The 15,119-nt window shown below is 35.5% G+C and overlaps 1 protein-coding gene across 4 annotated transcripts in view; it reads left to right on the forward strand.

The window, feature by feature from the left end:
- The window catches only part of EPRS1 (glutamyl-prolyl-tRNA synthetase 1), a 71,862-nt gene that overhangs the window by 19,357 nt on the left and 37,386 nt on the right, over positions 1-15,119 (forward strand). For 2 of the 4 annotated variants that reach the window (XM_023632725.2, XM_023632724.2), the window contains exons 9-17: positions 5-176; positions 1,753-1,986; positions 3,344-3,428; positions 3,854-3,913; positions 4,212-4,232; positions 9,582-9,692; positions 11,658-11,794; positions 12,643-12,850; positions 13,469-13,581. In XM_023632725.2, the coding sequence (XP_023488493.2) occupies positions 5-176; positions 1,753-1,986; positions 3,344-3,428; positions 3,854-3,913; positions 4,212-4,232; positions 9,582-9,692; positions 11,658-11,794; positions 12,643-12,850; positions 13,469-13,581 (1,141 nt within the window). The remainder of the gene's footprint in view (positions 1-4; positions 177-1,752; positions 1,987-3,343; positions 3,429-3,853; positions 3,914-4,211; positions 4,233-9,581; positions 9,693-11,657; positions 11,795-12,642; positions 12,851-13,468; positions 13,582-15,119) is intronic. The other 2 variants (XM_070255728.1, XM_001488930.7) reach the window with 1 other exon arrangement.

Here is a 15,119-nt window from a genome sequence, read left to right on the forward strand (position 1 = left end):
ATAGCTATTGAGAAGAATCTACAAATGTGGGAAGAAATGAAAAAAGGGAGCCAATTTGGTCAGTCCTGCTGTTTGCGAGCAAAAATTGACATGAGTAGTAACAATGGATGCATGAGGGACCCGACACTTTATCGCTGCAAAATTCAACCACACCCAAGAACTGGAAATAAATACAAGTAAGTGTGTCTCTTTCATTATGCCAGGTGGCCTACTGTGGTTTTACTTTGGTGCTCTCTGTAAACACGGAGTAGATGCAGACTAGTCAAGAGACCTGGATCTTTGCTCATGCACAGGTTGGCTGACTTTCAGTAGAGCACGTAGCCTCTCAGGCTATTTGCTCACCTATTGATTTGAGTTAAACTAAGTTATTTCTGTGATCACTCTGAATATAAAAGTCACTGAGTCTGCCTAAAATAGCTTTTTATATGTATTGATCGGGTGTACTGTAGTATATATCTTTAGATGAAGATACTTCTCTTCCTATTATAAACTGTGATTCTGCTGGACATAAATTGATTCATAAATGTGATAGAATTGAAAATTTACAGAAATACAAACAATACAATAATGTATCGTGTTTTCTCTAGTTTCAGTTCGTTTTCTAGATAACAGATTTTTTTCTTTAAATGGCTACCCTCCCACCCCCTGTTAATTTACTTTATAAAGTAACCATAGAATATATTTTCTTATACTTTGAAGAAGCCTACTACATATAAATGCTGAATTATAACTTGAAGAGATTGGTGAATGTAAATGATTACCTGGTTAGCTAATGTGACTTTCATTAAACTTGTGAGTGTAGATGTGTGTGTCCATATATATAGACAAACACTTACGTATGTGGTTGCATGTGCATATGTATTTCCTTTATTTTTAACAGGGTGATTGCTCCTTGTTTTACCAAGCAAATACTTTGAATACATTTGGAAAAGTGAATTTGGATACACATTTTCAGTATCAAATAATTGCAAAGCATAATGCAGGAGCATCTCAATGAAGTTGTATCTTAAAAATTAGAAAGCAGGGGCAGGCCTGATGGCGCACTGGTTAAGTGTGCATGTTCCGCTTTGGCGGCCCGGGGCTTGCCGGTTCGGATCCCGGGTGCGGACATGGCACTGCTTGGCAAGCCATGCTGTGGTAGGCATCCCACATGTAAAGTAGAGGAGGATGGGCACAGATGTTAGCTCAGGGCTAATCTTCCTAAAAAAACAAATTAGAAGGCATAATGCAGTAGTAATATATTTTTTAAATTGAAATTGCATGTGCATTGTGTACATTATTTTAGGTAGAAATTGTTTTTAAGACTATTCTACTTTAAATGGAGTTTTAATTAACCTAGTAATTTTCTTCTCTTTTACTTGTTAGAGGGGGAAACACTTTGTTCTTGAATGCATTTAATTACAAAGGTATTAAGCTTAGGGATTTACGTGAGTGCAGGATTAAGATTGAAGAAGTAAATTCCCTCATAATGATTATGTATATTGTTTATTGCTTCCTACCATGATATACATTGGCCATTACAGAAATATGATTGTAGAATTTGCTACACCAATACCAAAGTGTCTATTAAATTGCAACTTTGCTTTTTTTGTTTGAATGTTGAGTGGATAACTGATTCATTGTCTTCAAAGACTGATAAACTTCTTGTACATAGTTGTATTTTAAACTGGTATTGCTGCTTATAATGCCTAGTCTAAGATGGAAAGGGTAAAAGCTTCATGTTGATTTTCAAAACATTCCTTTCTTTCCTAGTGTTTATCCAACGTACGATTTTGCCTGCCCCATAGTTGACAGCATTGAAGGTGTTACACATGCCCTGAGAACAACAGAATACCATGACAGAGATGAGCAGTTCTATTGGATTATTGAAGCTTTAGGCATAAGAAAGCCATATATTTGGGAATATAGTCGACTAAATCTTAACAACACAGTGCTGTCCAAAAGAAAACTCACGTGGTTTGTCAACGAAGGACTAGTAGATGGATGGTATGTTTACTGTTACCTGTAATTGAAAGGAAGTAAGGACGTGGTGTATCAGTGATTTTTAAACTGCTTTGAGGGATAGGGAGGATGGATGGGAGGAAGTGGAATACGTGGGCCTGGAGAGTTTCTGGTCCTGGTCTTTATTGCATCCAGTAGAAAAGTGGTTGTGACTGTCTGGTCCTTCATAGATCTGGTTACCACTCTCCACACTCTGCTGAGCCTCTGTGGTTTTTCTTTTTGCCCGGGTCTCAGGAAGGCCACAATGCCCTGAGTTAAGGTGAAGACATAAATGGTGTCTGCCTTGGTGGTGAAGACCCACCTTGTGGAGCTCTTGCCCAGAGGATTCAGCACCTAGAAAAAGTTTGAAAATCTCTGTAGCATATTAATAACCTATATGGGATTTCTGTGAGACAGATGAATATAAAAATTAAAGTGATTTTGTAGCCAAGTATCTGTATTATTGAAACCTGTTCAGATGGGTTACCATGTTCATAAGTCTAAGAATGTTTTTTTACCTGAATTAACCAGAATGTGTATACTAATTGATATTGCTTTACATAGTCGTGACATATGTTAAGTATTTGTTGAATAATGTGTATTTTATACTGTTTTACTGTGGAGCTGAATTTGACAAAAGGCAAGTTTATTTTGGGCCCCATACAAAGGATATCATTGCACACTTACTGAAGCTTGCAAATCTTTGCATAATATTAATAACCAACATACGTATTTTTTACAACCCAAAAGGCTTTATAAATTATATTTGTACACTGATAACATGTTACCATCTCTTTTCTGGTTCTTTTGATCATACGTAGAATAGGGACCTTAATGTTTGTTAAATAAAAAGTAAGCATGTTTTAATGTTTGTTCCATATTTGAAGATGTCACCTTTGTGTCTTTTTTCAAATGTGCTTTTATTATTTCTAGTAGTACATGTATTTTACTGAGCAATATTTCACTACCAAGCAGTTTTCCTCTTCTGTGAACTTGAGCTCACTGGTATTGTGATGTATCCAATCAGTATAACTGGCTCTTAGTCCAGATATTTAACAAGCTGTGTATTCAGGCATGTGGTGCTTAATCACGGGAATACGTTCTGAGAAATATGTTGTTAGGCAATTTTGTCGTTGTGAGAACATCATAGAGTGTACTTACTTACACACACCTCCATGTATAGCCTACTACACACCTCAGCTATATGGTACTAGTCAGGTGGGACCACCGTCAGGTATGTGGTCCGTCGTTGACCGAAACATCATTAATGTGGCACATGAGTATAATTTCTTATTCATTAACATATTTTGTATTCTCTTGCATCTACACGTTAAAAAAATCTTGGTGCTTAAAAATTTTCCAGGGATGACCCAAGATTTCCGACGGTTCGTGGTGTCCTTAGAAGAGGGATGACAGTTGAAGGGCTGAAACAGTTTATTGCTGCTCAGGTGAGTTTCCTTTCCAGCTTCTCTGTTTGAATTTTCAAGTGTCTGTTAATATCTCTTTAATCTTAATTATTTCCGTTGTTCTTTCTGTTCCTTGTTTATTCCTTATAATGCAAGGGCAGAATAGTGTTTTAAAAAAGGAGTATGTTTATCATTGTTTGTAATAGTGGAAAATTGAGAATGTCCTAAACTCCTAAGCTAGGTTTGGACAAAGGCAGCTGTAGTTTTTTTACCTAGTGAAGTATATGGCTGTTGACTCTAACTATTCAGGGTAACCATATTAGTTTGTACATACTAAGTTTTATATTCCAGTGGAAGTAAACTTGCAAGTATTTATTGGATTTATTTTTTCTAATATGCTTAAGTTAAAGAAAATATTCTAATTAATACTTCTTGCCCTTTAAGTCATTTATTTTTTTTTTTTCTAGGGTTCCTCACGTTCAGTTGTGAATATGGAATGGGACAAAATTTGGGCATTTAACAAAAAGGTACATGTTTTGTTTCTTGGTCCTTTTCTCATGCCTAACTCCTGAATAGTGTATTATGTGTAGAATTCATTAGTGTGCTCATGGTAGGGAAAATTTGTGGAGAGTATTACCATTTTGCAGACTTTCAGGAAAATGGAATGTTTTCCTTTTTTAAACAAATAAAGAGCATTAAGCCTATTAACTATACCAAACAAGTAACAGTGATTAAAACAAACAAACTTGGAGTGATGGGAAACGGTAACAGTTTTTTCCTTAAATTTCTTATGAACACTCTGCATTTCATTTTTCTGCTTTCAAGCTGCGAGCTCTCTGTAAGAAGGTATTACTTAATGCTTTTATTTGCCTTACTTAGCACATAGCTTTTAGCATATTACATGTTATAACTTGAGATGTTATACAGCTTTGAAGCACAATCACATTTATATAAAAGATTTTCTTGTACAAACCCTTTGAACATGCATTATTCCTATTTTTAAAAAACATGTCCTCTGGTTTTCTTAGTGGCAAAGGGAAGATTTGGCTAACTCCATTCTGCTGTTCCCTTGTGCACTGAGAGGACATAAGAGTTTTAAAGTTACATACTTCATTGAGTTGTATTGAAGGTTCATTAGTCATAATTCCTGTGTCTTACTGAATCTAGCTTTTTTCTTAATTGTTTCTTAAATGAAAGTCAAATGAGGAATACTGCATATTGACATTGTTAATTACTAATTGGAAGCAGATGCTTAGACACTATAATAAGGCAAATCATTAAAATGCCATGTTTTAAACTGTGGTTTCTGTGATTGTGTTCTGTACGTTCTTTTTTGGTATTGCTGCTTGATTGTGCTGATGCCTTGCCTCAAAAAATAGTTGCTTGTCTCGCATGTGTCTTGAATTTATTTTATTTAGTCTTTTGTGTTCAGTCAGTTTTTTTGACACATAAAGGAATTATTAATTGGTTCTTTCTGTTGCTGCAGTTACTAATAATAAATACAAGTAGAATTTACAGGCAAAGTTAACATTGGTGTACTTCTCATTAATAATCCAATTTTTAAAGGTTTTAAGTTTTAATAAAGTTGTACATTAGTTTCACATATATGAAATATTTCACTATCCTCAGAGAATTCTATAGGGTCTGTTAAGATAACAGCATATTCTCATATCTTCTTTCCTTCCATTTTCTCTCCCTAGAAGAATAATTTTCAGCTCTTTTAGATTTATCCATATATCTAAATGAGATAACGTGTACTGCTCCTTCTTGATTTTTTAGTTTTAGGCATTATCAGTTGACTTCCCACAGTGGAAGATGAGGGTTTAGGTCTCTTAACTTTTTCTCATAACTTGTTAGTTTTCTTGTAGTCGATTGTCCCCCTCCCCCTCCAGTTTGTTTAGTTTTCTCATTCTGTCTCAGATTCTCCAAAAGTTGTCAAAATTTCCTACCAAAATGTTCACATACCTCAGTTGTTTTTTCAGTTACATCTTGGAGACATCTCTGCCAGAGCCTTCTGTGCTGCTCTGCTCTGATGTAGATTAGTAGCCTGTTAACTTCTGAAGCACAGCTGTCTTCTCAAGTCAGTCTTTGTCATCATCCTGGGAATTCCTTTTGCTTTTGTTCTGTGATAGATCATCTGGTTCTCAGATCTTCCTTCTCTTTTTATTATCTTCTTTCTTTGCTCTACCGTATCCTTTGGTAGCTCTCTGAGAAGAGAGACCTGGGATGAAGAAGCTTTTTGAGACCACCCTTGTATATGACCTGTTTTTTCACTTTGAAATTTCATAGTGATGTGATGGGATGTGACTCTGTTTTCATCCATATCCATTGGAAGAACCTGTGGCTTCCAGCCTGGAAACCCATTCCTCTAGTTCTGGGACATTTTCTTGAATTCTTTCTTTGTTTTCTACTGTGCTTTCTTCTCTTTGGAACTTGTTTTGAGCAGATGTTGAGCCTCCTGGACTAGTCCTCAAATTTTATTTGCTGTCTTATTTTCCATCTCATCTTTTGGCTCTGCTTTCTGATAGACCTGTTCAACTTTTTCTTCCCACCCACCCTACTATTGAGTTTTTCATTTATACTGTTGTATTTCTAAGATTTCTCTTTGGTTCTCTGAATTTTTCAAAATAACTTCCTGTTCCTGTTTCATGGTTGTAATATTAACATTAATAGTACTTTTTTCTTATAACATCTTTCCTGTAGGCTGTTTATTGTGGTTTTTCTTTCATATTAAAGGCTTTTCTCAGATTACCCTTGATTCTCTGCTCATATTTGTCATGGGGACTAAAAGAGTGGAAGCCCAAAGAGGAAGAGTTGGGCTTGTTCACTGAGCTTCAATATAGGACGATCTGACAATTTAGGATGATAGGCCATTTAGCTGGAGAACCTCCATGTCAGTGACTTTGTATCTTATCTCTTAGTTTAGGTAGTTTTTCCAGAGGAATTTCTTTTTAATCACTTGTCTGAAGTGTGAAGGCCTGACTGCCAGGGTTTTGGAGCCACATGGGGGCAGACTGCTGGGAGCCTTTCCTCTAGTATCTTACATTCACTTAATCCCCTTGTCTCAGTGTGGTATCCTCACCTTCAGCTATTTCTGGTGTCTGCTGGGATCTAGACACCCTCTTTTTCACAGAGTAAATTTCCATTCTTTTGTGGGTGTAGGAGAGAGGCAGTTACCTGGTTGTATGGAGCAGAGAGTGGTTTCCCTATGTTTTTCAGCTTCCAGAATTTTGTTGCTGTTGTTTCCTCTCTTATTCTACTGATTCTTCTGGGTTTGTGCCTTTAAACAAAACCAAGCCCTTCCTGTCTTTTTTAGTGGGGGTGTGGGAGGGAGTGAAAGTACATGAGTGTTTTCCAGTTTGCTTTGTTTATTCTTAAGTCTGTGGGATCTTTAATCATCAAGCACCATCTTAAAAACATAGCACAGTTTAAAATTTTGATTGATAGTAAAAATGAACTCATTCTGATCATGTACCTTTTTGTTTCTATTGCTGGCCTTCATGACATCTCCCTACACTTCCTTCACTTTCCTATTTCCTCTGACCCTTGAGCTACAGATCTCTTATTTATGATTCATGTCACATTCAGTCTCTAATTACTACTTTGTTATTTTGTAGCTTGTTCTTTCTTTCCAAGCTCTGCAAATAAAATTTAAGTGAAGAAGCATCAGTGAACTGAATTTAAGGCCCTGGCATTGTGAAGTAACTATTAAGGACAGAACTAAAACATCATTCTTTGGGCACTCTTCCACTCTTAGTAGCTTAGCATTTTTTTAAAAACATCTTCTGCTAAAAGACAAGGTCATTAGTTCCAGATTAGCTGGAGTTCTTTAATTATATGCTTTTTTAGAGAAAGAGCTTTATTTATAGTGTGTTGTACATGGTGAAGAAAAGAAGGGAGAAAGAGGTGAAGGAGACAGTGAGATGTGGCGTGGTTAACAATCTCAACATCCCCCTGAAAATACTATGATCTTTGTTTTCTTACCCTGACTTTTCATCTTAATAGGAAACTAGTACATAATTTTTCTGTATCATAATTAATTAAATGGAGCATATCTAGTTACATTAAAAAAATCTACCTTGATACTAATAGGAAACATTTCAATAGCTTACTCTGTATTAACCTCGCTAATTTTCTTCTTGGTTGTATGTGAGTGTTAAGATTTAAACTTTTCAGTCAAGGAGGAAGAGTCACAGCTTTAAGGTATGCATTTCAGAGCTATTATTTGCCTCCATCAACCTTTATTTACTGCTTTATTTTAAATATTTGTGTTAGTATTTCAGTGGTATTATAATATAACATTTTTTTCTCAACTCTCGTCCCAGCCATCCCAACTTGCATCTGTCCCCAGCTAATAAATTAAAGCATGTAGAGACTTCTCTCCCTGCCCCTAAATCAGGAAAGTCTTCCTTCAAATGAACAAGTTTTCAGTAAACCCCAATAAATAAAAGTGTAGCTGTTTGGTTAAAGTGTGTTAAGGGGTCTGGAGTCCTGTTCCCTCAGTCCCATGCCTATCCTTCCCCCTCTGCTTGGTGTCTACCAGGGCAACTCCATAGGACTTTTAGGAGTAATTTGAAAACCACTGATCCATAGATTTTTAGAATTATATAATTTTATATAAAAAAGACTTCTTAAATCTTTTAATCCAAGGTTTCCCAAACTTGTCTGATCCTAACCATTCTCTGGAATGCTTGTTAAAAATAGATTTTCAGACTTTACTTCAGACCATTAGAATTGTAAATCCTTTAGGGTTAAGTAGCCTAAAAATCTGTGCTAGCCAATGCCCTAAGTGATTATTATAATTATTCAAGTGTGAGAAAGTCTCTTACTCTTGTTGCCAGTTGAGGAAACTGGGCTATAGTGAACTGAGGTAAGTTTCTCAGGGTGGGTTGTCTGGTTTTAGCTTCTTTAAAGAAATTGTATCTTACTCTCTTATAATATGGAACTGAGTAGTCACAGTTTTTTTGGTCATGCTAGCTTAATTGAAAGAAGGAATCCTTAACTAGGAATGACCTTGAAGCCTCAAGGAAATAAAGAATAAAACAGTCAGTTTAGAGAGAGGCAGGTGCTATTTTAGTACTGGCATGAAATATAGCAGATGAGGAGTAGCAGACAAGGGGAAGTTAAATAGCTTTTCAAACTTTTATGAATGACCCTCTGAGGATGGTTTCTTCTCTGAGTTCATTCAGGATTTCTACAGTATCATTCCTTTCAGAAGCTGAAAAATACTCTCGAAGCAAACAAAAAAACCAACCAAACAATGGCAGCAACAAAAAACCCAATACAAAACAAAACAAACACAGCCACACCACTACTTCCTGCATCCTTCCAATAGGAAGAAAACTTCCATTACTTTACTTAGCCGTTTGACTCTGCATTTGCTTCTGTCTGTAGTTTCCTTCCGTATGCTTTATTTAGTGTCTAAACAGTGCTGTTGTGCTTGGTCATCATGGACAATTTTAAATTGAACAGTGAAATGAGAAAAATACATCAGATCCAGAAGGGGATGCTACTCCTGTTTTCAAGGTAGAGTAGGTTAGAGCATAATGAGTACCACCATTCATTCAGTTAATCTGCAAATATTTATCAATTACCTGTATATGACAGGCCCTTGCTGGGTACTGGGAATGCAGTAGTCCCTATGTGTATAGTATGCAGACCAGTAGAAATATCTTGTTTTCGATCTGTAGAATTGCCTTATTATAGTGACCTAATGCTATTTTGCTTTTGATGGTTATGCGTTACCTAACACTGATTATAGAAGATGATACTAAAATATTGTCTGTGTTCCTTCAAAATGGACTTCTCCAACAATACAAAATTGGATATCAGATTTACTAGTAGATTAATATATAACCCCACGGGATAATTTTTCCTCACCTTCTAATAAGAGAGTTAAAAATTATTTTTAAAATGTTTCCAATATTATGCTTTAACTAAGTAGTTTCTTTTCACTTATCAGCAGTTATTCTTGGGAAGGAACTCTAAAGCCTTCATGTAGTCTTCATTTCTGATTGCTTTTTTTTTTTCCTACTTGACAGTTAGATGTTAGAGAAGGGTTAGCAGGTAAACCAAAAAATTAGTAAATGCAGTAACAAAGAAAGCCAGTTACTATTCCTGTGCTATTATTTAATTTATTTAAGAAGTTTAAAAAAAATATCTAAATGTTTTGACACGAAGATGCGTTTGTTGCAGGTTATTGACCCAGTGGCTCCTCGGTATGTTGCATTACTGAAGAAAGAAGTGGTCCTGGTCAACGTCCCTGAAGCTCAGGAGGAGATGAAAGAAGTAGCCAAGCACCCAAAGGTTGCCCTGCAGTTTCACCAGTCTTATTCTTTCTATTAAAAGGAGGAACAGGATAAGAAAGGGGAAAGTGTGCTTTGGTGGCAATAGAATGCTTTTGTGATCATTTTCTACTCAACGTTATTTGTCAGATTTTGGTACTGATCAAAGTAAATATTTTTGTGGATTTCTTGCTGAAGAAATTTGTTTTAGTAATAATTCACAGCATTATTACACTGTACACTCAGCTACTGCCTATTTTTTGTTCTGTAGAGATAGAGAATTTGTCTCTTGCTGGAGTCATTTTGAAGGAGGAGATATTATAATTCATGCTCTTTTCTTTATATGGAAGCTGAGGTGCATTCTCTGTTAACTAAGTTATTTGCTAACTGTTTCCTTTGTCTTTAAGCCAGAACATTAGACCCAGTAACACTGAATCACAGCTTGAGTCCAGAGTCTATCACACTGCTGTTTGCTTTGTTTTAGAAAATATCAGCGAAGTGCAAATGCTATGTGTCCGTCTAAATTCAGAATATAAATCTTAAATACAGGAGCAAGAAGTTCCTCTTAGTTAAGCTATGATTTTCCTCTAGGTTAGTCATGACTGCTTGGTTGACAGTCTTGAAGCAGAGATAGGTCCTTTTATTCCAGCTTTGTGAGTTGTCTGTAAATATATTCATTATATAGCGAAGATTATGTTCATAGACTAGCTCACTCACATATTTCTAGTCTAATATACTCAAACCTTATTCATAACTATGATATGGACATGGACTTACATTTAAGATAATATGTATCAAGAAGAGCTATAAATATTCTAAGTTGTAGCTTTTTGTGATTGCTTGTCTATGTATGACCGTATCTATTTTTTAATTTCAAAGATTTGAATTCTTTTAAGGGGAACCCTAATAAGATTTGGGATGTGTGTGTGTGTGTGTGTGTGTGTGTGTGATTGATTTGGCTTTGCCTTTATCTTACATCTGACTGGTTCAACCAGGTGACTGGTGGTGTCTGATGTATCATATCACCCACTACAGTCAGCTTAAATGTGAAGCTTTCTGAATGGTTTAAAATTTGAATGGTGAGAATAAAACTTTTTAAGGGTGCTTATTTATTAAAATGACAGTGTGGTCACATAGCTTAGTTAATAGTTAAAGAATAATAAGTAATAATAAGTAATAGTTAAAGAAATAATTGATTAGGAAACACTTTAAATGATGACTGGATTACTCAATTTGATCTGTGGAATTTTCCTTATTTCCCTCACAAAATGTCCTTCTATATTTAGCCTTGTCAGTATTCTATTCTGAGCCTAGTGTAATATAAGTTGTTATACTCATTTTTCTCACATGCATTGGTGCATTCATTGAATGATTATTAAGCATATGCTGTTTAACATTTATTTCAAAGGATCGCCTTAGACTTTTTCTTTTGAATTCTGAAAACAAAATTGAAACACAAACTGAAATTTAACAAATACAGCATTCTTTTTATTCCCAGATCTTTTTCTTCTTCATATAATACATACTGAAAAGGCAGAAAATTTATGCATATGTAATAGTGTATTTAAAATTTGTCTTCTAAAATAAGAAAGGTCCAAAATTTCCTGCTGAGGTGACATTTGTTTTAGAATGTTCTGCAGCGACTGATCAGGAATGACTTTATTTTCTCTGTTGCAAAAGCAATGAGAATCTGGGGATAGCAAAGTAGATTCTGGTTGGAGGGACACTAAGTGACAAATACTACTGTCTTAACTCTGAAAACAAAGAATGATTGTTTTAGGCTGGAGGTAATCTCTGGGGCAGGCCGCCTCATCTAACTCCATTAGCATTTTTGGTCAAGTGGCTGACCCAGTGTCACAGAGCTGGGATTTAAACCAACACAGGTAACTTTTTGGTTAAAAAATAAAATGAGTGAATGTATAAATTTGCATACTGGGTTCAATAAGTTGTTGTTTCAACCAACACTCTCCTTTTTATTATCAATCAGAATCCTGATGTTGGCTTGAAGCCTGTGTGGTATAGTCCTAAAGTTTTCATTGAAGGTGCTGATGCAGAGACGTTGTCAGAGGGTGAGATGGTTACATTTATAAATTGGGGCAACATCAACATTACTAAAATACACAGGTAAGAACTTTTTGTTTGCTTTCAAGTAAATAGGGAAGAAAGGTCTTCTATGTTTATTCATTTATGAAAAATTACCTAATTTGGAGCCACTCATGTTGCTGACTGGTAAATCTGCCCAGGCGTAGATACTGCAAATTCTGGACACATATTAAAATTTTCTTCCATATATGTTCCTGTTTATTAATAGGATATCAGGATATCTTTTGCTTGCAATGTTGAAAATTACTGCATCAAGATATAAAAATAGTGCTAATGCTTTAGGTCTCCTTTTCATCATCTAATTCTCATTGTACAGTTGCCTGGTAGAGAGAGCCTTTGGACAGAATTGTATATATAACATACTTTTTATCCTAAAATCTACTTTAAGATTGCTTCATGATGCATATGAACTTTCCAGTTATTATAGTGAGCTACACTTAGCAATTTGTTGTTAAGGTTACACAAATAGAATATAGTATACCAAGGTTAACTTATGTAAACTCTGAAATCTTAACTGTCCTGTCATTACATATGATTTCAAGTAATTGTTAAATGTTTTAAAATACAGTTTTTTAGATTTCTAATGCTTCCTGTAGGTGACTTTAAAATTTGTAAACATGTTCATGTTCTTCATCAGATATATGTAGATCTGTTCTCCAGTAGATTACTAATATCTTGATAACGGGTTATATTTTATTTATCTCTTAACTGTTATATGTCTGGCATATATTGGAAGCTCAAGTAAATGTTTGATTTCAAATTTTTTCAAAGAAAATTCCCTATCCATTTATTACAGATAGAGAATAAAGTAATGCATTTATGACAGTTATGGTTTATTTTCTTTAAACAGTTTTCAATCTTATGTCTAGAAATGCAGATGGAAAAATTGTATCTCTTGATGCAAAATTGAATTTGGAGAACAAAGACTACAAGAAAACCACTAAGATCACTTGGCTTGCAGAGACTGCACGTGCTCTTCCTGTTCCAGCCGTCTGCGTCACTTATGAACACTTGATCACAAAGCCAGTGCTGGGAAAAGATGAGGACTTTAAGCAGTATGTCAACAAGAACAGTAAGGTAGCCTCCTAAAAGAAACCGTGTGTCATCTTTCCCTGTTATGTAAACTTTTCCTTAGAATTTTTAAAATTAGTTTTAAGTATTTGGTTTCTCAAATAAAATGGAAAAGATTTTCTAGAATTTTGTTAAAATAAAAAGATGTAGAAGAGTAATGTTTCCATTTTACAGATGATAGAAACTGAGGCACTGTGAGGTTAAGTAAGGTGCCTGAGGACAGACACTAAATGGTAGAGCTGGGATTCAACCGCAGGCATCTTGGCTCGAGAGCCCTCGTGCTTCAGTGCTGTGCCAGCCTGCCTGTCAGCTGGGTCTGCTTGCATTGTAGCTTGCGTTTGTGGTGGGAAACGTACTTATACCTGCAAGGACACCAGTCAAGTTAGTTAAAAGATTTCCTGAAGCCTGTCAGTTTATAGATGTTAACTTTTTAAAATGCAATAAATCTGTTATTTATTTTAATGCTTCACTGTTTGACTGTGTGTGCTTAAGGAGTAAAGTTTTTAACATGTCTGTTTAGAATGGGAATATTCCAGCTACTGGAAAAACCACTTGCACTTTATAGTTGGTTTTAGTGCTCTGATTTTTAAGAAAGCGTATTTTGGTCTTATGTCATCTTTACAGCATGAAGAACTAATGCTGGGGGATCCCTGCCTTAAGGATTTGAAAAAAGGAGATATTATACAACTCCAGAGAAGAGGGTTCTTCATATGTGACCAACCTTATGAACCTGTTAGGTAAGTAAATGTAACTGAACATTTAAATGAAAATACTTAAAGTTCTTATAGTAAATAATATTTTAAAAATCGAATTTCTGGGGCTGGCCCCATGGCATATTGGTTAAGTTAGGCACACTCCACTTCAGTGGCCTGGGTTCACAGGTTCAGATCCTGGGCACAGATCTACACCACTCATCAGCCATGCTGTGGTGGCGACCCACATATAAAGTAGAGAAAGATTGGCACAGATGTTAGCTCAGGGCTAATCTTTGTCAAAGAAAGAAAGAGGGAGATTGGCAACAGATGTTAGCTCAGGGCAAATCTTGCTAAGCAGAAAAAAAAATTGAACTTCCACTAAAAGACTGTACCTGACAATTCTCTGTTCAGTTTGATTTGTTCTTTTATATTTAATATTTCAGACTCTATTGTAACAAATGATAACTTTGAAACAGTGTGATACGAACAAGTTACTCATTTCTAAAACTACACCATCTTATAAATCATTTTCATGTAGTCCAATTATAAAGAAAAAGTTTTAATATATCTTTGGGTGAAAATTATTACTATTACCTATTTCTTTATAGTGTATTTTCATTAGATATATTGTAGAATATAAATAGTGCAGGAGGTACATTTGGAGAATATAAATGCTTATTTTTGTTAAACCATGAACTAATAAAATTATTAGGAGAACTTTCAGTCTCTAAATTTTTGTCTATGTTCCTTTTGGTTTTCTTTTTGTCTCTGCTCCTTTTTCATTGTGCCTCTTTAACTGTGTGATCAGACCTGTCTCTTGAGCTCCAGACTTGTGAATCTAATGCTTTTTAGACGTCTCTGAGTAGATATCTTTTAAGTACCTCAAACTTAATATCTTCATAATTCTAAGATTCTAGGTACTATCTCTGATTTGTTCTTCTCCTTTGTCCCCATTCTACTTAGTAAGTTTTGCTGTTGGTGCTGCCTGTCTAGTCCATCTCAGTGCATCCACTGCTCTCCCTTATTTCAGGCCCTTACCATTTCTTTCTTGTTTGCCAAGACACTTTCTAAGGTAGTCTCTTGTGTCTCCAGTTTTGCCCGTTTCTAATCCACTTTTTGTGTGGCCACTGGTCTAAAAATTTCAAAGTAACAGTTTTATCACATTTCCCCCCTGCTTAAAAATTCTTGTTAGCTTCAGAGTAAAATCTAAACTCCTTAGTTTGATATGCAAGCTTTTTCATATTATGGCTTCTCTACCCACCTGAGGCATATCTCTTGCAGTTTACCTCTCCCTATCTCTTCTGTTCAAGATACTGGACTGCTTGGGGCTTTCTAAAGGCACCAATGCCTTCAAGCCTCTTGCCTTTTCTTGAAATGGCCCTGCTTCTTTTTTCTCATCTGGTAACCTTTCAAATGTTACTTTCTCCACAGCTTTTCTTGTGTTCCTCTAGTCTGGATAGACACTCAACCTGTATGTCCCCATACCATCTGGCACTTTCTTCTTTTGAATATATATCACACATTGTTGAATCTGTCTGTTTTTTTTCTACCACTGGAATTCTTCAGGGACAGATAGTTTT

The sequence above is a fragment of the Equus caballus genome, chromosome 30, assembly GCF_041296265.1.
Source record: "Equus caballus isolate H_3958 breed thoroughbred chromosome 30, TB-T2T, whole genome shotgun sequence".
NCBI classification, from domain to species: domain Eukaryota; kingdom Metazoa; phylum Chordata; class Mammalia; order Perissodactyla; family Equidae; genus Equus; species Equus caballus.